The sequence below is a fragment of the Osmerus mordax genome, chromosome 7 (assembly GCF_038355195.1).
Source record: "Osmerus mordax isolate fOsmMor3 chromosome 7, fOsmMor3.pri, whole genome shotgun sequence".
Lineage (NCBI taxonomy): Eukaryota > Metazoa > Chordata > Actinopteri > Osmeriformes > Osmeridae > Osmerus > Osmerus mordax.
Genome location: NC_090056.1, coordinates 21,352,352 through 21,372,889, shown reverse-complemented (window position 1 = coordinate 21,372,889; position 20,538 = coordinate 21,352,352). Strand labels below are relative to the sequence as shown.

Here is a 20,538-nt window from a genome sequence, read left to right as displayed (position 1 = left end):
CCTTAATAAAACAATTACTAAAAACAAAAGTATTCATTAGAAAACGGGGTTCACTTTATTACTCATTAAAAAATATATTTTAGAGTATTGTCTCTCTTTGGTCCATCATTGAGTTCGTGATGTTTTTAGCATTCAATCTTTCATATTGTTTTTTTTTTTTTACAACTCTGTCACCATGTATTATCATAATTGAAAGCAGAAGAGGAGGAGAGAGAGGGGGGGGGGTGAGAGGGGGGAGAGGAGAAGGTGAGGAGGGAGGAGAGGGTGAGGAGGAGAGGATGGAGGTAAGAGAGAGGGCTGCAGTATTTGATCAGAGATAGCGGTGCATCTACCCAGCTGAGCTGTAATGTGATGGTATTTCTGCTCTCACCAGGGGCGCCGTTGAGAACAGATACACCGGGCATTCTACCAAAACATTACAAAACACAGGCAAATTATAACAGCAGTAATTACAGGAGACATAATTACAGTGTCCCTAACTCACTAAATTCAAATACTTCTACATTCAAATACCCAACTCAACCATTTAAATACTGCTTGTGTGCGATAAGGAGTCTGCAGGTTGTGAACAGTCGTGTCAAAATGAAGCTCCATTGGTACCTGGTAGAAAGTTCTGGTCTGGGTCATCCCCTCTCTACTCCTCTCCCTCCCCTCCCTCCCTCAAGATTAATGCCATTCTAACATTTCACCTGAGCTTCAATGTTTATTTTTCACTCAGTTAAGTGTTCTAGAACAGTTAGTCAGGTGTTCTAGAACAGTCAGTCAGTCAGGTGTTCTACAACAGCCAGGTGGGAGTCATTCAGGTGTTCTAGAACAGTTAGTCAGGTGTTCTAGAACAGTCAGTCAGGTGTTCTAGAACAGTCAGTCAGTCAGGTGTTCTACAACAGCCAGGTGGGAGTCATTCAGGTGTTGTAGAACAGGGACCCAGAGCAGGTGTTATAGAACATTCCCAGAAACGGCAGAGGAGGCTCAGAGCTCGTCCCTGGCCTGGATCTTCCCAGGAACGTCCATCCCAAAGAAGGAGGAGGGCCGCCCGTGTATATCCCTGTCTCGCTTCACGAAGGCGGAGAAGGATGAGACACAGTTTCCGATGAAGTGGGCCGCCTGGCTGAGGATGTACAGGTCCACCTGGGCCGAGTCTGGCTGGAGACTCACCACCTTCACCTGTCACACATACACCATCACACTACACCACCTTCACCTGTCACACATACACCATCCCACTACACCACCTTCACCTGTCACACATACACCATCACACTACACCACCTTCACCTGTCACACATACACCATCACACTACACCACCTTCACCTGTCACACATACACCATCACACTACACCACCTTCACCTGTCACACATACACCATCACACTACACCACCTTCACCTGTCACACATACACCATCACACTACACCACCTTCACCTGTCACACATACACCATCACACTACACCACCTTCACCTGTCACACATACACCATCACACTACACCACCTTCACCTGTCACACATACACCATCACACTACACCACCTTCACCTGTCACACATACACCATCACACTACACCACCTTCACCTGTCACACATACACCATCACACTACACCACCTTCACCTGTCACACATACACCATCACACTACACCACCTTCACCTGTCACACATACACCATCACATTACACCACCTTCACCTGTCACACATACACCATCACACTACACCACCTTCACCTGTCACACATACACCATCACACTACACCACCTTCACCTGTCACACATACACCATCACACTACACCACCTTCACCTGTCACACATACACCATCACACTACACCACCTTCACTTGGAACACAAATCACACACAATCACCATCTCAACCTTACCCCCTGTCTCCACCTCCCTCCCACCGCCCACCCTCACCTTGCCCCTGAACAGCATGTTGATCTCTTGGCTGTGGGACTCAGAGTCGGTGGCAATGTAGATGGAGCGGGCGGAGGTCTTCTTCACCCAGAGCTTGAGGGCACGGCGGATCTCCAGCAGGCCGGGCAAACACATGTCCATGGTGAGGGGAAGGGCGGTGTGTCGGTCGTAGCCCACACACTGAGGAGAAGCCATGAACAGAGGCCCTGTGTCGCCGCTCTGGAGCAGCTTACAGGCGCTTTGCTGCCAGACAGAAGGACATGAGGGTATGCTAGAGAATGTCTGACTGTGTTGCAGAGTGAGAGTGTCCGTGTGCATGTGTGTGTGCATGTGTGCATGTGCGTGCATGTGCAAGAGTGTGTGTGGTGTATGTTTTCCTGCTCACCCAGTCGGAGCCGATGCGGAGGTGGATGCCCAGGTAGGGGGCGTCCAGCAGGGCGCTGATGTGCTGCTGGCCCTGCTGGGCCAGCGGAGATGACCACACCACGTAGCGCTGCAGCCCCACATGCTCCTGCAGCACCGGGAACAGCGCCGGAGCCCCGGGCAGAGCCAGCACTGGGTGCTCCCCTGGAGGAAACCTGCTCTCCACCAGCACCAGACCAGGGGGGGGGGAGAGACAGAGAGAGAGGTAGAGAGAGGAGAGGGAAGAGCAGTTTTGGCTGTATTTTTTTAAATCCATTTAACTGGTGCTTCTATTCACAGAAACATACAAAACGTAGCATCTAGAAACACACGCAAACACCACACACATGTTCAAACACATACACACACACACACACCCACTACACACCATCCACAGCAACACACACACCCTCTCACCTGTTGATCCAGTGGTGCTGGTGGTAGACACTGAAGGACAGGCCGCTGAACAGGACTGAGCGGTCGAACTCCACGCCCACGTGGTCCCAGAACGGCCCAAAGGGGTTCCCGTCCTGGAGAGACAGCTAGAGGGTTAAGGTCTTCCCTGTCCTCGCTAACAAACATACAACTTCGAGACATAGATGAACTAACAGACATAGATGAACTAACAGAGATAGCAGAGAGAAGGATGCAAGTCTACCTGCAGACCACCAGAGGGCAGTGTTTGACCTCAGAGATAAACCTTTACCACTGACAGACTTCTAACCCCAACTGTTACATTCTCCCCTCACCCAACCTAAGGCCCCGCCCCTTACGCCCAGAGCTCCACCCACCTTCATGGGGCAGGACTTCCTGTCGGGGCTTCGCTGGGCGGCGGCCTCGAAGCAGTACGCGGCCCTTTCCCCAGGGGGCCAGTGAGCGGGGGCCAGCTGCTGCATGAAGGCCTCCAGACTCACCACGCGGTGGAAGGCCCACAGCGCCCCCAGCTGGAAGAACTCACTGTAGGGCACATGCACCTGGGGGCAAAGACAGGTGTCTCACATCCAGGTCTGTCAGACAGACAGGTGTATGTAGTGAGACAGACAGGTGTGTATGTAGTCTGTGTCTGGGTTTGAACTAAGCATGTTACAGACAAGCTTGGCTGTGTGGAAGGGCATACGTTGGTGTAGGGGGGTGCGTGGTGGCGGTACACTATCCACGGGGGCACCACCAGCGTCCGGTTCAGCATCTTGGCAAACGCCAGGGACCCCAAGAAGTGATCTGCTTGGTTTCCAAAGCGACCTGGTGGAATGACAGGGTTGAAAACATAAGTGTCTACTAATACTAACATCTGAGGAAAGAGAAGGCATTTCTAGAATTTGCTACGTCTGAGGAGTACATGAATGGAATAGCTGGAGTGTATATTATTACAAGCATACAGACGACTAAAACCTGCCGCTGCCATTGGTTTTCTATTCTGAATAATTATGAAACAACCCAAACTTACGTTATCTTATGACAGATTAATTACTCGGTTGATGAACACGTTTTACATTCAATACGACACAAATGCAAAAACGAATCATACAACAGACGGCTAGAAACTAACGACATGAATCCCAAGTTAGCGGCTGATTTATAACATAAGATAGATAGCATGGTAGCTAGTGCTACCAGTTCAAACCTTGGTTCAAACTAATAATGCAGGTTGAGTTGATCTCAACGTAATTACTTTGTATAAACAAAACTGCTAGTTACCCATGCAAGGACAGTACATGAGGTAACCATTGTCATCCCAAGTCAATTGTTCGGCAAATGTTAGACTAATTTGCAACAACACTGCTGAAAGTACAAAACTGAAGAACAGAAGTTGAGAGATTGTCTGTTTCGCCGCCATTGCGATTCATGGCACATCCCATAATGCACTGCACCGTTCTACAATTACCGTAAACTGCTGCCCCCTCCGCAGTAGAGCCAGAGAATGTCTAGTAGAGCCTCTGGTAGAGCTGAGCTCTGGCTGAGCTCAATAACTACACTCACACTGTTCTGAGAACAGTGTTCTCTGCTTCCTTCTAACTATTGATCAAGTGCAGCATTTTCGAGCTAAAAAATGACGTAGCATATAGTGTATGGAGGGCCCTCCCTGCATGCGCTCTAAACCAAAAGAGGAATTTTTTTATTTATTGTTTTAATTTCCATTTCCACATGGCGAAATAACTTATCCTGAGTGGGTCTTGTCATTTTTTTCTGTCAATGGAAATGTGTGGTCTAGCGTGTTCACACTTAATAGTAGAGGTAACACATTAGACTGTAAGCTAACTTTTAAATGGTGCATGCCGAATGTTCGCCGTTAAAACAAATGAGTCAAGTTTCCTATCCTAGTAGGCTGAAATGAAGCGCATACTCAAGACAATTATCAAACTTACAAAGAAAATGTTTACAAGTGTAATGGCTTAAAAACACCACCCCAAATTCATATCGCAATTTGGCAGGGTAAAAAAGCTGTTTCGCTTGACGCAGGCTGCTAAACCCGATAGTAAAAGCACGCAAGTGAAGTGAGTCATATTTTTTATCATCTGCATCTATGTACCTAGTACTCCCTACTGCAGAACTGACACCACGTCTTTCCTGACTCACGTCAGTACTGACACGTGCACAGCACAGTCACATTCTGTATGCAGCGCGTGAGCTGTAAGAGCAACAGCTTTGTTTTCTGTTCATATGAATATATATATTTCTGTCCTGTTCTCTCTCTCTCTCCTCTCTCTCTCTCTCTCTCTCTCTCTCTCTCTCTCTCTCTCTCTCTCTCTCTCTCTGTTTCTCTGTCTGTCTCTCTCTTTCTCTCTCTCGCTCTCTCTCGCTCTCTCTCTCACATATCGAAAAAGGGCACGTGAGAAAGCGAGAGAGGGATCACGGATGCCTGGTTTGACTTAATTGAGTGATAATTACTTAAACATGCTATGTAAAATCTTGTTATTACGTAAAGCCAGACGTTAATAGCAAGCAGACGGATAGGAGCCAGAGAATTATTTCTTACTTTGCTGTACATGTGCTAAGGAATGGTGGGGGATGCAACCAATGTTGATTAATTAATATTCAACATTATGAATATTTGGTTCCACACAAGAGAACCCTGCCTCTGCCCTCTGCCTAAAGGTGCTCATGAACCTGGCTAATTTGGGTGGGGTCTGTTGCTGCTGGTGTTCACGTCTTCACGTGAGACTGTCCTCCCATGCACGAGGCTGGGGGTGGAGGCTGGGAGCGGAGGCTGGGAGCGGAGGCTGGGGGCCTCCATCTGATGTCGTACTGGACATAGATATATATAAAGGGTAGATGTCTCGTCCGCGTTGCCGGCCAACGGAATCGAACGTCTGCACATGGCGGCCATCTTGCTTACCCAACACATTGTGTTGGTGCTACATGTACATTTACATTTACATTTATTCATTTAGCAGACGCTTTTATCCAAAGCGACTTCCAAGAGAGAGCTTTACAAAGTGCATAGGTCACTGATCATAACAACAAGATAGCCAAAAAACATCGCGAGTAGCCAAAACATGAAGCACACATTGTGAACAACCAAAGTAAGTGCCAAAGGGAAGAACCATAAGAGCATGTAGTTAAACAAGTCACAACCAAACAACATGAACAGCTATAAGTGCAAGTGTACCTGTGGAAAAAAAAAGCAAGCAACAGTAATAAAACAATATATCACAGCGAGAACCAAAAAATTTAAATCAGTTACCACTAACCACAAGAGCAACAAGTCTCTAAGCAAGAGTCATTGTGATCCTTGAGGAAACTAACATCGGGTCAAGCGAACCGTTCCTAAGTACCGTTGTACTCCCGGAACAAGTGCGTCTTGAGCCTTTTCTTGAAGGTGGAGAGACAGTCAGTGTCTCTGATGGAGGTGGGGAGTTGATTCCACCACTGGGGGGCCAGACAGGAGAAGAGCTTGTGTTGGGACCGGGCGGTCTTGAGCGGTGGGACCACCAGGCGGTTGTCTGAAGAAGACCGTAGGTGGCGGGTGGGGGTGTAAGGCTGCAGGAGAGACTTGATGTAGACGGGTGCAGTCCCGTTCACTGCTCGGAAGGTCAATACCAGGGTCTTGAATCTGATACGGGCCATGATAGGTAGCCAGTGGAGAGAGATGAGGAGCGGGGTAACATGGGAGCGTCTGGGTAGATTGTAGACCAGGCGGGCCGCCGCGTTCTGAATCCTCTGAAGAGGGCGGGTTGCACATGCTGGGAGACCAGCGAGCAGAGAGTTGCAATAGTCCAACTTGGAGAGGACGAGTGCTTGGACTAGCAGCTGGGTGGAGTGCTCAGACAGGTATCTCCTGATCTTCCGTGTACATGTACTTTATAAATGACCATAACTTGCTCAATTTTCTACCGATTTTGTTACGGTTTGGTTTGTTATCAACGTCAGAGATGTCGTTATGCCACTGCATACTTATGAATAATTATGTTTTTTTTTTTTTTAAGAATAGAACATCTCTGACGTTCATAACAAACCAAACCGTTTCAAAATCGGTTGAAAATTGAGCAAGTTATGGTCATTTAAAAACTATCTTTATATCTATGGTACTGGAGCTTTCAGAGGGGGTTCTTCAGGCCGCCCTGCTGGTGGCAGCAGGTACTGCTCACCTCACTCTTCAGGCCGCCCTGCTGGTGGCAGCAGGTACTGCTCACCTCACTCTTCAGGCCGCCCTGCTGGTGGCAGCAGGTACTGCTCACCTCACTCTTCAGGCCGCCCTGCTGGTGGCAGCAGGTACTGCTCACCTCACTCTTCAGTGGAACTTAAAGTGCAACTAAACTAACCCTGGTTACACTTCAACACCAGACCCTTCCATCCTGGGAGCCAAGAGAGAGACAGCCTCTACACGGCCTCTACATAGCCTACACACAGCCTCTATTATAGCCTCTACACAGCTTCTTCTCAGCCTCTAATTCAGGCTCTACACAGCCTCTACCCAGTCTCTAATACAGCCTCTACCCAGCCTCTAATTCAGCTTCTAATACAGCCTGTACACAGGGGGATCCTTGAAGACTCAGATACCCCTGTGAAGGGTTTCACATCAGTGGTTCACTGTGACGATGGTTGGGTTTGGTTTGTGTACATGTGTGTATGGGGGTGTGTGAGTGTGCATGTGTGTGTATGTGTGTAAGTGTAGGTGTATATATATATATATGTGTGTGTGTGTGTGTGTAGCAGCAGATCCACCCATGGCTCCAGGGTTAGATCCACCCATGGCTCCAGGGTTAGTGGCTCCAGTTCTTATCAGTCAGCAGCAGAGAGTTAGTAAAGCTGAAAGTCTCTTGTCATGACGCCTCAACACACAACCCTCTCTCTCAACACACAACCCTCCCTCTCAACACACAACCCTCCCTCTCAACACACAACCCTCCCTCTCAACACACAACCCTCTCTCTCAACACACAACCCTCTCTCTCAACACACAACCCTCCCTCTCAACACACAACCCTCTCTCTCAACACACAACCCTCCCTCTCAACACACAACCCTCTCTCTCAACACACAACCCTCCCTCTCAACACACAACCCTCTCTCTCAACACACAACCCTCCCTCTCAACACACAACCCTCTCTCTCAACACACAACCCTCCCTCTCAACACACAACCCTCTCTCTCAACACACAACCCTCTCTCTCAACACACAACCCTCCCTCTCAACACACAACCCTCTCTCTCAACACACAACCCTCCCTCTCAACACACAACCCTCTCTCTCAACACACAACCCTCTCTCTCAACACACAACCCTCTCTCTCAACACACAACCCTCTCCCTCAACACACAACCCTCTCTCTCATCACACAACCCTCTCTCTCATCACACAACCCTCTCTCTCATCACACAACCCTCTCAACACACAACCCTCTCCCTCAACACACAACCCTCTCTCTCAACACACAACCCTCCCTCTCAACACACAACCCTCTCTCTCAACACACAACCCTCTCTCTCAACACACAACCCTCCCTCTCAACACACAACCCTCTCTCTCAACACACAACCCTCCCTCTCAACACACAACCCTCTCTCTCAACACACAACCCTCTCTCTCAACACACAACCCTCTCTCTCAACACACAACCCTCTCCCTCAACACACAACCCTCTCTCTCATCACACAACCCTCTCTCTCATCACACAACCCTCTCAACACACAACCCTCTCCCTCAACACACAACCCTCTCCCTCAACACACAACCCTCCCTCTCAACACACAACCCTCTCCTTCTCAACACACAACCCTCTCTCTCAACACACAACCCTCTCAACACACAACCCTCTCTCTCAACACACAACCCTCTCTCTCAACACACAACTCTCCTTCTCAACACACAACCCTCTCTCTCAACACACAACCCTCTCTCTCAACACACAACCCTCTCTCTCAACACACAACCCTCTCTCTCAACACACAACCCTCTCCCTCAACACACAACCCTCTCTCTCATCACACAACCCTCTCTCTCATCACACAACCCTCTCAACACACAACCCTCTCCCTCAACACACAACCCTCTCCCTCAACACACAACCCTCCCTCTCAACACACAACCCTCTCCTTCTCAACACACAACCCTCTCTCTCAACACACAACCCTCTCAACACACAACCCTCTCTCTCAACACACAACCCTCTCTCTCAACACACAACTCTCCTTCTCAACACACAACCCTCTCTCTCAACACACAACCCTCTCTCTCAACACACAACCCTCTCTCTCAACACACAACCCTCTCTCTCAACACACAACCCTCTCAACACACAACCCTCTCTCTCAACACACAACCCTCTCTCTCAACACACAACCCTCTCAACACACAACTCTCTCTATCAACACACAACCCTCTCTCTCATCACACAACCCTCTCAACATACAACTCTCTCTATCAACACACAAACCTCTCTCTCAACACACAACTCTCTCTCTCAACACACAACCCTCTCTCTCAACACACAACCCTCTCAACACACAACCCTCTCTATCAACACACAACTCTCTCTCTCAACACACAACCCTCTCAACACACAAAGCTCTCTCTCAACACACAACCCTCTCAACACACAACTCTCTCTATCAACACACAACCCTCTCTCTCATCACACAGCCCTCTCAACACACAACTCTCTCTATCAACACACAACCCTCTCCCTCAACACACAACCCTCTCTATCAACACACAACCCTCTCAACACACAACCCTCTCTCTCAACACACAACCCTCTCAACACACAACTCTCTCTATCAACACACAACCCTCTCTCTCATCACACAACCCTCTCAACACACAACTCTCTCTATCAACACACAACCCTCTCAACACACAACCCTCTCTCTCAACACACAACTCTCTCTATCAACACACAACCCTCTCTCTCATCACACAACCCTCTCAACACACAACTCTCTCTATCAACCCACAACCCTCTCCCTCAACACACAACCCTCTCTATCAACACACAACCCTCTCAACACACAACTCTCTCTATCAACACACAACCCTCACCCTCAACACACAACCCTCTCAACACACAACCCTCTCCCTCAACACACAACCCTCTCTCTCAACACACAAACCTCTCCCTCAACACACAACCATATCTCCTTGTGTAGGTGTAGGTGGGCCCCTGTGAGGACAGATCTGTGGTGAGTATGTAGTATAATCCACTGCTACACCTCTCCTCCTCATCCCTTTCTCCTCTCCTCCTCATCACTCTCTCGTCCCCCCTCGTCCCCTCCCCTGCCCTCCCCTCCTCTCCTCACGGCAGCTAACTGTGATCATCCTTCTGTGGTTTCTCTGTTCTTCTAAGATCTTTATGTTCAGCGCCGGCTAAAGTAAACCGCCCGTCTGTTTCAAACCAAACACACTCAGACCCTGTGTCTCTCCTCTGTCACTCGCCCTCCGCCAGTCTTCCACTCTGGCACGGACCGAGGGGGTCGCTGGGTATTCTGGTGGCTAGGAAATCCACTCCAGATGTGTTGAAATTGTTCCATACTAATTGCGTTCCAAACACTGATGAGTATTCTGGGGCAGTCAGAACCAGGCAGGACCAGGCAGGACCAGCCCTCAAGGAGTTAGGTGTGCGGTAGGGGGGAGGGGAGGCGCTTCTGGGCTGCCTGCTTCTTACTGGTTCTTACTGGAAGGGAGGGAGAGAGAGAGAGAGAGAGAGAGAGAGAGAAAAAGAGAGAGAGATAGCGACCAACAGAGGGAAAGAGAGAGAGAGGGAGGGAGGGAGGGAAAAGGGGGAAAGAGATGGCTATAATAAGTAGATGCCTAAATTTCAGAAGATACTTAAAAATCGATCTGTGGCTGTAAATGACAGGCCTCCTCCCATCAGTAATCAGACTGACTGAGTCCAAGACCACAGTCATCAAGCCCATCAACACAGTCAGGGGAGGAAGCACCCATCACAGCTTTCCTCTCATCCTCTCTTTCTGTTTGGTCTCAAGGCTCTTGATGAAGCGCTGGCAGGAGGCTGGTGTGGTGAACACATTGCAGGGTGGATGAAGCGCTGGTCCAGACCTCCACACCACCAGTCTCCTGTTGGGCAACCCAGAACCATGGCGCAGATATGTTCCCTTATATAGGTGTGTAAAACAGTCACTTCCTGCCTTAAGGCTCCCTCATATAGGTGTGTAAAACAGTCACTTCCTGTCTGAAGGCTCCCTCATATAGGCGTTTAAAAGTAACATCCTGTCTTCTATATAGACAACCTAGGCAAAATAGGTAAATACATAAAAAATTGGTGCACTGTCCGATCATTAGAACAAGTAGTATTGTTGTTGAGATGGTGTCTGTGCCTGTAGGTGAGATGAAATTACAGGTAAACAAATATGTCTGCTAAATACAAACCTTTTCAAACCTAGGGTCAGAGACCAACAAGGAAACAAGCTTTAAAAATGTTTTACAGAACAGACCAACAAGCTTTAAAAATGTTTTACAGAACAGACCAACAGGGAAAAAAGCTTAAAAAATGTTTTACAGAACAGAAATGTTTGGCTAATAAACACATTTTAAGGGAAATGCATTTCACCAAATTGTTAAGCGTGTCCTCTGGACAAATACAAACTAAATTCTACGAGCAGAAAACAGTCCTCTACAGGCACAGTGTCCTCTACAGGGGATAGTGTCCTCTACAGGGGATAGTGTCCTCTACAGGGATAGTGTCCTCTACAGGCACAGTGTCCTCTACAGGCACAGTGTCCTCTACAAAGGGCAGTGTCCCTCTACAGGGGACAGTGTCCTCTACAGGGGACAGAAATGAATGAGTAGCTGGGTCTGTGAGGGATGTGTACTCCGACACAACTGTAACACACGTTAGCACTGTAGCTGTGTTGATCTACTGTAACACATGTTAGCACTGTAGCTGTGCCGGTCTACTGTAACACAAGTTAGCACTGTAGCTGTGCTGGTCTACTGTAACACATGTTAGATGAATTGCATTTATTTATATAGCGCTTTTCTACCTTAGTGGCATTCAAAGCGCTTTACAATGTTTGCCTCTCATTCACCCATTCATACTCTCACTCACACATACCGACGGCAGCGAGCTACCATGCAAGGCGCCGGCCTGCCCATCGGGAGCAACTTGGGGTTCAGACTCAGAGTCTTGCTCAAGGATACTTCGGCACATGACCTAGGAGGAGTCGGGGATTGAACCGCCAACCTTGCGATTAACAGACAACCCTCTCTACCCCGTGAGCCACAGCCGCCCCAGTTAGCACTGTAGCTGTGCTGGTCTGCTGTACTACATCCCACATCACTGAACACTTTATTGGGTGTGCTTGCCTTAGACAACCTTTGTTTTCTCACATATATATTTGTATTATTATTTATTATTTTCCCACCCCTAAGGCTCTGTAAATGTTTGCACTACATAGACAACGTTGGTGTCAAAATGTTGGTCTTGGTAGCGATTCGTTGCTTGTATTGGATTTTAAGTTCAGTTGCACGGTTTAGGCCGTCTAACTGAACAAACACTTTATTCACAACTGAACACTTTGTTACTGTTGCATTGTTAGCGCTGTGGTGGTCTTTTGAAATGCGTTTCTTTCAAGGTTTTCACAAACCAGAATTTACCACAAAAAACTGTGTATGTGTGTTCTTTATAAACTGTCATAAACTTCCAGATAAACTGTCTTGGCTGTAAATATCCCCACGTTTAAAGCTATTATAACGACTCAGCATGTTTTATGGATTAAAAAAATAATTATTCAATGATGAAATGACTATGGAAACACCAAAAAACATTCTACCTTCAGTTTAAACACCATACATCATAGATTAAATACCAAACATATAAGATTAAACACCAAATATTAAAACACCAAACTTTATAGATTAAACACTAACATATAACTAGATTGAACACCAAACATGGTAATTATAGCTATATTAAACCAAACATTGTAGGTATTAAACATCCCATATAACTACAGCAAGATTAAAGCAACACAACTAGATCAACAAAACATTATAACTACAGATAGATTCAACCAAACATTATAACTACAGCTATATTCAACTAAACATTATAACTACAGCTAGATTCAATAACCATCATAACTACAGCTAGATTCAGAATCTGAATCTGAATTCAGTTTATTCGCCATTTATGTTATACAAACACAGAATTTACTGTGGCAGGGAGGTGCAAAACACTAAACATATACAGATCTTAGATTAAGTAAAAGTACAAAAGTTTAACTATTTAGTACAAAAGTTTAACTATTTACTTTTATTTTCAACTAAACATTATACCTACAGCTAGATTCAAACAAACATAATAACTAAAGCTAGATTCATCCAAACATTGTATCTGCAGCTAGATTCAACCACAAATGTATCTAAATATTTTGAATTAGTGATCACTATTAATTGTTTAATTATTCATCAAAACTTTCCTGAACAATAATTTCAGAATGTCCCTATATGCTCAACACACTAAATAGTGAATTACTGATGCAGCTAAAACATAATAAAAACTAACAGTCAACCTTCAACATTTATGACAAATGGCAAACCCATTGTTGCAACACAATCTGTCAATGAAATAACCCAGATGGACATGCGGATGGTGTGCTTCTGTCTCCTCACAGGAGCTGCCAGTGTTATTAGAAAGCATGCAGCTCTAAACAGGTCCTAATTTTAAGATTAAGATTAGGGAAATTAAGATTACGGGTTCAAATTGTTTAGTTCAAATAGCGATCAATTTAGAGACAATAATTTTATATTGTGTGTGGTCAGACAAAGGGGTTTCAAATCAAATCATGTTTAATAAAAAATATAGTTAGTTACAGTTTATTTATTGGTGGAAAATGTATACACTTAATTTAAACTTATAAAGCACAAAAAAACTATCTTAAACTATCAAAAATAATTGGAAAATCACAACTGAACGCAACCATTCAATTGACTTTTTTCAATACAAGGATTGCAAAGTCTGCTACTCCTCTGGCACGCTCACAAACAAAAGCCCAATTGAGTCTAACTACCTGTATTAGTCCGAATGGTGAATATCTGCCTGGAGAAAATACTCCTCAATCAAACAAACCTGTAACTGTCTCATTGTCACTCAGACGTTTGAATCGAACAAGGACTGGGACGGTTTCACGAGGCATTTCTTAACACGCGCGTGTTTTGCCCTTTCTTCTGTATCGAACATGCCGAAAGGCTTTTGAAGACCCCCGACCCCCACCCCTCCCCCCTCTCTACTTCATACACAAACACATCCACCCGCGGTTGGGTATGACGCCCGTGGCCAGGACGGGGAAGGGGGTGGGGGCGTGAGGAAACGGGCTGGTGTGCCCTGGAAGTAATTCTTTCGCCCCAAAACACAAGGTGAAACGGGACCACCGGAGCATCGCACGTGGGACCCGCGCTCTACATTCCAGAAAAGATGGAATCCGAGAGAAGCTGGAGCTACAGCACTTGGCGGAATAAAGACACCAACAAGTTGTTTTGAAAAAAGCGTCTAAATAGTGTCTTTCTTAACTTTCATACTAGTTATAGATTGTCCCAAGGCGATCCTAAACAGTAGTTTCCGTAGTGAGGATAACTTGCTCCCTGTGAAAAAGCTTTAAAGAGCTTTCAGAGTTAAAAACAGCCTGTACTGGACTCGTGATTAAATGGTTGTTTTATTAAACACTTATTTGAAAATCAAAACATAATCCCATATTGAATACAACCCATAACAAACACAAAGTTGTAAGTGGAAGCTGTTATGATTCATAAAAATAAAATGAATATTCATAATTGTTCAAAAGGGAAATTCTTATCAGACACTATTTTCTTTCCAAATTATTCGTTCATAAATAAATAAAAATGTACTACGACCAAGCAGGAGAAAACTGTCAACCTTCAGAATAATTATTAATAAAATGTGACCAACTGTCTGTTTATGAAAGTTACACATACCCCATTCACATAATGAACTACATAATAATCTTATACTATAAACTTACAAAACATCTATTCAAAATACAATTTGAATGATCAAACTAAAGGATATGAGCGTAACTAATTTAGCCTAACAATAAAGCGTTTAAAACGAATTCTGTTTATAATCCATATTCTGTAATATCGTCTGTAATAAAGACACTGATTATTTACGTTATTAAAATAGTGACCCGTGTTTGTATTTACTAATTAGATTGTAATAAATGATAAATAAAAATATTTAGTATTAATTCGGACACTTGCGACGCATTATCTCGCTGTATTCTTCCTAATGCATTTCCAGACAATTCTGAAAAACTAAATCAGGCCTAGTTATAGACTATTTACACTGATACAAGTCAACTAACATGACAGAGTCTAAATAAGTCACATATCATCAACATAGCACAGCTACCACTCGTTCACCCAGCAAGCCCCTGGTAAAAAAGTTTGTGAAAGTGGCCTGACGTCACACTCCCACAATGCTCGCGCCCCATAACTCCGCTGCAGCCTGAGCACAGAGCGAGACACTCAGGCCCCGAATATAGAAAAATTATAGAAAAAATTGGAAAAAATAATAAAACAACAGATCGAAGAGAGAAAGTCCGGGAAAGGTGGCGTGGGGTCTCCCGCCGTCGCTTTGCTTCCAGTCCGGATGGATTGTTGCCGGGTTTCCATAAGAAATTGACAAATGCGGCGCTGGGAACTTTTTGGTGGGTAACTACTCGTTTTCTGAAGACCTCGTAATGTGGCTGCACGTTCTGATGTCTGCATGTTTTTTTAATAGGATTTGGATCATTACCGCAACTTTTTCCTCTTGTTATCGACATATTGACATTCGCAAGAGTTTTCTTGTCATGATCATGTTGTTCTTACTCTGCAGTCGAACCGGGTGGAATTTAGATTATTTTGTGGAAGTAGCCTGTGTAAGCATCGGGCTATTTAATTTTTAATTACGCCGATCGTCTCCTCACTCGAAGCTTTGTCGATAAATATTAAGTCTGTGTAAATCATTGACACTCTAAACAACATGCACTTTGTCGATGGTGCCTTTGGGATTGTTGATTGATGTTCTGTGCAAGTTTTCCTCAAATTGCTGAATTTTAGGCAATTTCCGAATATTTATCATGTTGAGCATGCCATTGCAGAGGAGCGAGGGAGATGTCAGGGGGAACGTGCCATGGTGTACGCTGCACTTTTGGTAAAAGTGGCCTACATAACATTTGTTCTACTGTGTTTACTCGCGTCATGTCTTATAGCCTACTCGCATGTTGCTCGATTTCTGAGCTCCCGAAAGGTCCAACCAACCTGAGAAGCCTAACTTTCTTCCTTCGATAAAACTCCGTCCAGTCGGTAGAAGGCTATAGCTATGTGTGGTGTGACATTTGTTTGTCGTTGATTGTGCATGTTTCCGTGCAGGTTGAGATGCTCGTTTTTCTGCTTTCGAAGTGTAACAACAAGCAGAGCAGCCAGCGGAGCACGAGCTAGCCCGCGAGGCGACGGCCCGCGGCTCTCAGGTGTTGCTGTTGGCTTGATTCTTCATGTTGTTGTTTTGAACGTAATTTTGTGTTCTCCCCCTGCTCTATCTCTGCATATAAAACATTTGAATCAACAAGTGATTGTTCATCCTGCACTAAACGACCTACTTTATCCCTGAAGATGGCTCTGTTTGCCTCGTCTGGGGATGTGTGGTAGTTTTGTGTAGTTTTGTGACAGTTAATGTTAGTTTTAACCTAAGAGCGTAAGCGGACGACATGCTATCTCTGTCCAACACCTGTAGGCTGCCTTGAAACCACTGTGTGTGTGTGTGTGTGTGTGTGTGTGTGTGTGTGTGTTAAAGGGGCAGTAATATTAGGATTCACCAATTAGACAGCCCACGTTGTAACTCTTATGACCGCAGCAGCAAAATGTACACCACAGATCACCTAGGCCGCTCCCAGTCGCACTAAACTCCACGGGTCCACGCGTGTGCGTGCAGGCCTGTCTGACAGTGATATGAACATTCACTTTGCATAAACAGTCAATTGGGCCACTTTGAGTTTTCTGTCATTTACCGAAGGATAGGGTTAGGCGTGCACGTGCAGGATAAATAACGTAGCCTAGTTATTCAAGTCTTCACTGTTTTGTTGAGATTCCTTGTTGCGTGGAGACTCGCGAGCTCGCTCCATCAGGCGCGTTTCCAGCGCCTCGAGCTACATAATAAGGAAATGGAAGTGAGATCGTCACGAGACAATGGCTTTGTTATTGACATGTTTCTGTGCAAGTTGAGACTCATGTGTTTCTGCTTCCGCCTCTTATATTTCAATCTGAATCTGAGGAACTTTACTCTGCAGCTTTCGGAGTTAAGTTTAGTTTTGTTTACACGATGCTGGTTTATGTTTAAATTCCATTGATTAGATGCAATGATAGATGGGCAGAAGCCACTCTCGAATAAACTGTCAAACTCTTAAAACTAAAAAACAACAAATAAATGTTTTCCTATATGGCAATAAGTTACTGTAGCATTAGCTTCTGATTATCGTTGGGGAAAGGGATGTTTATAACAGTAGCCTGCAAGTGTATACGTATACTGCATATAGGCTATATAAAATATATTCTAGGCCTATATATTTCACCCCAGCCAGCATATATTGTACCATAAACAGTATTTACACTACATACTGGACACATGTCTACTACATATATAACACCAGCCTGCATAGGCCTAGGACTGTATACATCGTTTTTATATTAAAGATAGATTCTGCACGTATGACATAGATACCACATACATTTTCTACATCTATAACACCAGCCAGAATATACATTCTACATATATAAACAGAATATTTATAGTGTATAACACATGTAGATTTATACTACATACATATCACCAGAGTAAACCTCATACTATATAATATCTAACTCTGCTTTGTATAACGACCTGTAGTACTTTAGTTTGTATTTACTGGCTTCTCAACCCTGACCATGCAGCTGGAGGTTTTCTGACAGCCCAGAACAAGTGCTTATTTCAGGCTAGTGGTTGGAGGGCTGTACAAAACATCTTAGCTTTTGTGATTGAGAGAATGTATGTGTGAGAGTGTGTGTGTGGGGGGGAGAGAGTGTGTTATCAACATGGTGTGTGTGAGGGAGAGAGCTCACACACTCTTGTGCTCGTGTGTATTTCATCATGTGTGCTTGTGTGCAAGTGTCGTCAAGTTGTGGCTGTGTATTCATGTGCGTGTAAGTTGTTGTTGTGTCTTCATATGTGTACTGTTTGTATGTGTACTGAATGTGTGTGTAGTGTGTGTACTGTATGTGTGTGTGTACTGTGTGTGTGAATTGCATGTGTGTGTTTTTCTCCATGTGTGTATGTGTGGAAGATCGAGGGAGGTCTCCTCCCTGTCCCACAATGCAGTGCACCTCTGCGGGCAGTGGGCTGATTACCATGAGAAAGGAGCATCATGGGTATTGTGTGTGTGTGTGTATGTGTGTGAAGGGGGTGGCCCTCGCTGGTGTGTGTGTGTGTGTGTGTATCTAGAGAAGAATCGGAAAGGCTCTGATCCCTCTCTTTGTGTTTCTTCACCTTCTGAGAGAAGAGGAGAGAGGGGGGGAGAGAGGAAGGGGGAGAGAGAGAGGGGGAGAGGAAGGGGGAGAGAGAGAGGGGGATGGGGGAGAGGAAGGGGGAGAGAGAGAGGGGAAGGAGTGTGGTAGAGTGCTGGAGGGGGAGGAGAGAGATGGGGGATGGGCAGCGGGAGGGAGAGAGGGACACTGGGTTCATGCTAGAATGTGAGTTAGCAGAGTGGAGGCTCTATTTATTATTTTCTCCAGGCAGCAAGACACAAACATGGCCTCTTGAGGCTAAGAACTTGTCTCTCAAACTGCGTGTGTGTGTGTTTTTGCCTTCATGTGTGTGAGTGTGTGTGCACGTTTGTAAGCTTGTTTGTATGTGTATATTAGTAAATTCCAGGCAAGGAGGGTGAATACTGTATATTTATTTATGTTATTTATGTTTCACACAGTAGCTGAAGTGTCAGTTGAATTTGGTAGTAGTGTCTATGGTCACTCATTTAACCACTAACAGCAAGGGAGAGAGACATAGGCCACTAACTAGGAGCAAAGGAGAGAGAAGGAGGGATGGAGAGAGATACGATCGGAGCATAGTTCAGATGCCCAGTATTCTCTCTAACCCTGGTATCCCTCTGACCCTGGTATCCCTCTAACCCTGGTATCTTTCTAACCCTGGTATCCCTCTAACCCTGGTATCTCTCTAACCCTGGTATCCCTCTAACACTGGTAACCCTCTAATCATGGTATTCCTCTAACCCTGGTATTCCTCTAACCCTGATATCCCTCTAACCCTGGTATTCCTCTAACCCTGATATCCCTCTAACCCTGGTATTCCTCTAACCCTGATATCCCTCTAACCCTGATATCCCTCTAACCCTGATATCCCTCTAACCCTGGTATCCCTATAACTCTAACCCTGGTATTCCTCTAACCCTGGTATCCCTCTAACCCTAGGGAGTCAGGTGGCTGAGCGGTTAGAGAATCAGGCTAGTAACCAGAAGGTCGCTGGTTCGATTCCCGGCCGTGCCACATGATGTTGTGTCCTTGGGCAAGGCACTTCACCCTACTTGTCTCGGGGGAATGTCCCTGTACTAACTGTAAGTCGCTCTGGATAAGAGCGTCTGCTAAATGACTAAAATGTAAATGTAACCCTGGTATCCCTCTAACCCTGGTATCCCTATAACTCTAACCCTGTTATTCCTCTAACCCTGGTATCTAACCCACAATGCAGCAAATGAAGTATTTAACACTCAAAATCTCTTGTGGGACAACCCCCAGACCCCCAATTCATTAGTTTCCCCTGACATGGGGAATAGACTGGTGAAGCTGTGGCAGCAGGCTAGCTATCTTACAACTCTAACGAACTCATAGCTCACAGTTCTTCTCCCTGACTGACAGCAGCTGCAGAAATACATGAGCTGCTTGTGGTCTGGTTTCGGTTTTAGCCAAGTTACCTTATTCTTTTTTCCAGAGAAACCTTTTGCAATTTTTCAGCCCTTGTTGGTTTGGAGAGTAGCTAGTAGGTCCTGCGAGGTGAGCTAGCTAACCGACTAACCTAGCTGGCTCAGTTAACGAGGTGAGCTGGCTAAGATATAGGGCTTAAGTTAGCTAGGTTAACAAATTAGCTAGCTACATTGTTTATTTACATTTAGTCATTTAGCAGACGCTGTTATCCAGAGCGACTTACAGTGAGTACAGGGACATTCTCCCCGAGGCAAGTAGGGTGAAGTGCCTTGCCCAAGGACACAACTTCAAATTTGCACGGCCGGGAATCGAACCGGCAACCTTCTGATTACTAGCCCGCTTCCCTAACCGCTCAGCCACCTGACTCCCTGCACTGTTTATGCAATTATGTATGATACTTTATAGATTACTTTATAGAATACAGCAAAATATGCAGGTAGAGTGAGATTTTACTCTATCTGCATATTTTGCTGTATTCTATAAAGTAGAATACAGCTGAATATGCAGGTAGAGTGAGAGTATTCTATAAAGTAGTATTTTTGGGGCGCCTGTTTCAGTTTCCTTCACTGCTTCCTCCTTTTGAGCAAATTTTCTGATCCGAAAATTAATGGAAAAACCAACAGGTATTACTTTGTGTAATTAGCGGATAATGTTTCACCTCTTTCGTTCGATTGGTGCATTTCTAATTTAGCTAAAGTTACCCCTTGCTAATATAAACAAGTAAAACAAATAAATCAAACAGATTTATCAAGCAACGGCTTGAAACGCACCCCCTCCGACTAAAATAATAATAATTATTAAAA

The 20,538-nt window shown here is 45.2% G+C and overlaps 1 protein-coding gene across 2 annotated transcripts; it reads right to left on the bottom strand.

The window, feature by feature from the left end:
• Positions 1 to 49: 49 nt before the first annotated feature.
• pofut1 (protein O-fucosyltransferase 1) lies at positions 50 to 4,143 on the bottom strand. Of its 2 annotated transcripts, none has more exons than XM_067240040.1 (7): positions 4,005 to 4,143; positions 3,427 to 3,548; positions 3,101 to 3,283; positions 2,727 to 2,851; positions 2,293 to 2,485; positions 1,908 to 2,150; positions 50 to 1,164 (listed from the first exon to the last, which is right to left on the bottom strand). In XM_067240040.1, exons 1-7 carry the CDS (start codon positions 4,141 to 4,143, stop codon positions 970 to 972), a joined length of 1,200 nt encoding a protein of 399 aa, XP_067096141.1. In that variant the 3' UTR covers positions 50 to 969. The 2 variants fall into 2 exon arrangements, with proteins under 2 accessions (XP_067096141.1, XP_067096142.1); XM_067240041.1 differs by having other exon boundaries at positions 2,727 to 2,839; positions 4,005 to 4,133.
• Positions 4,144 to 20,538: the final 16,395 nt, after the last annotated feature.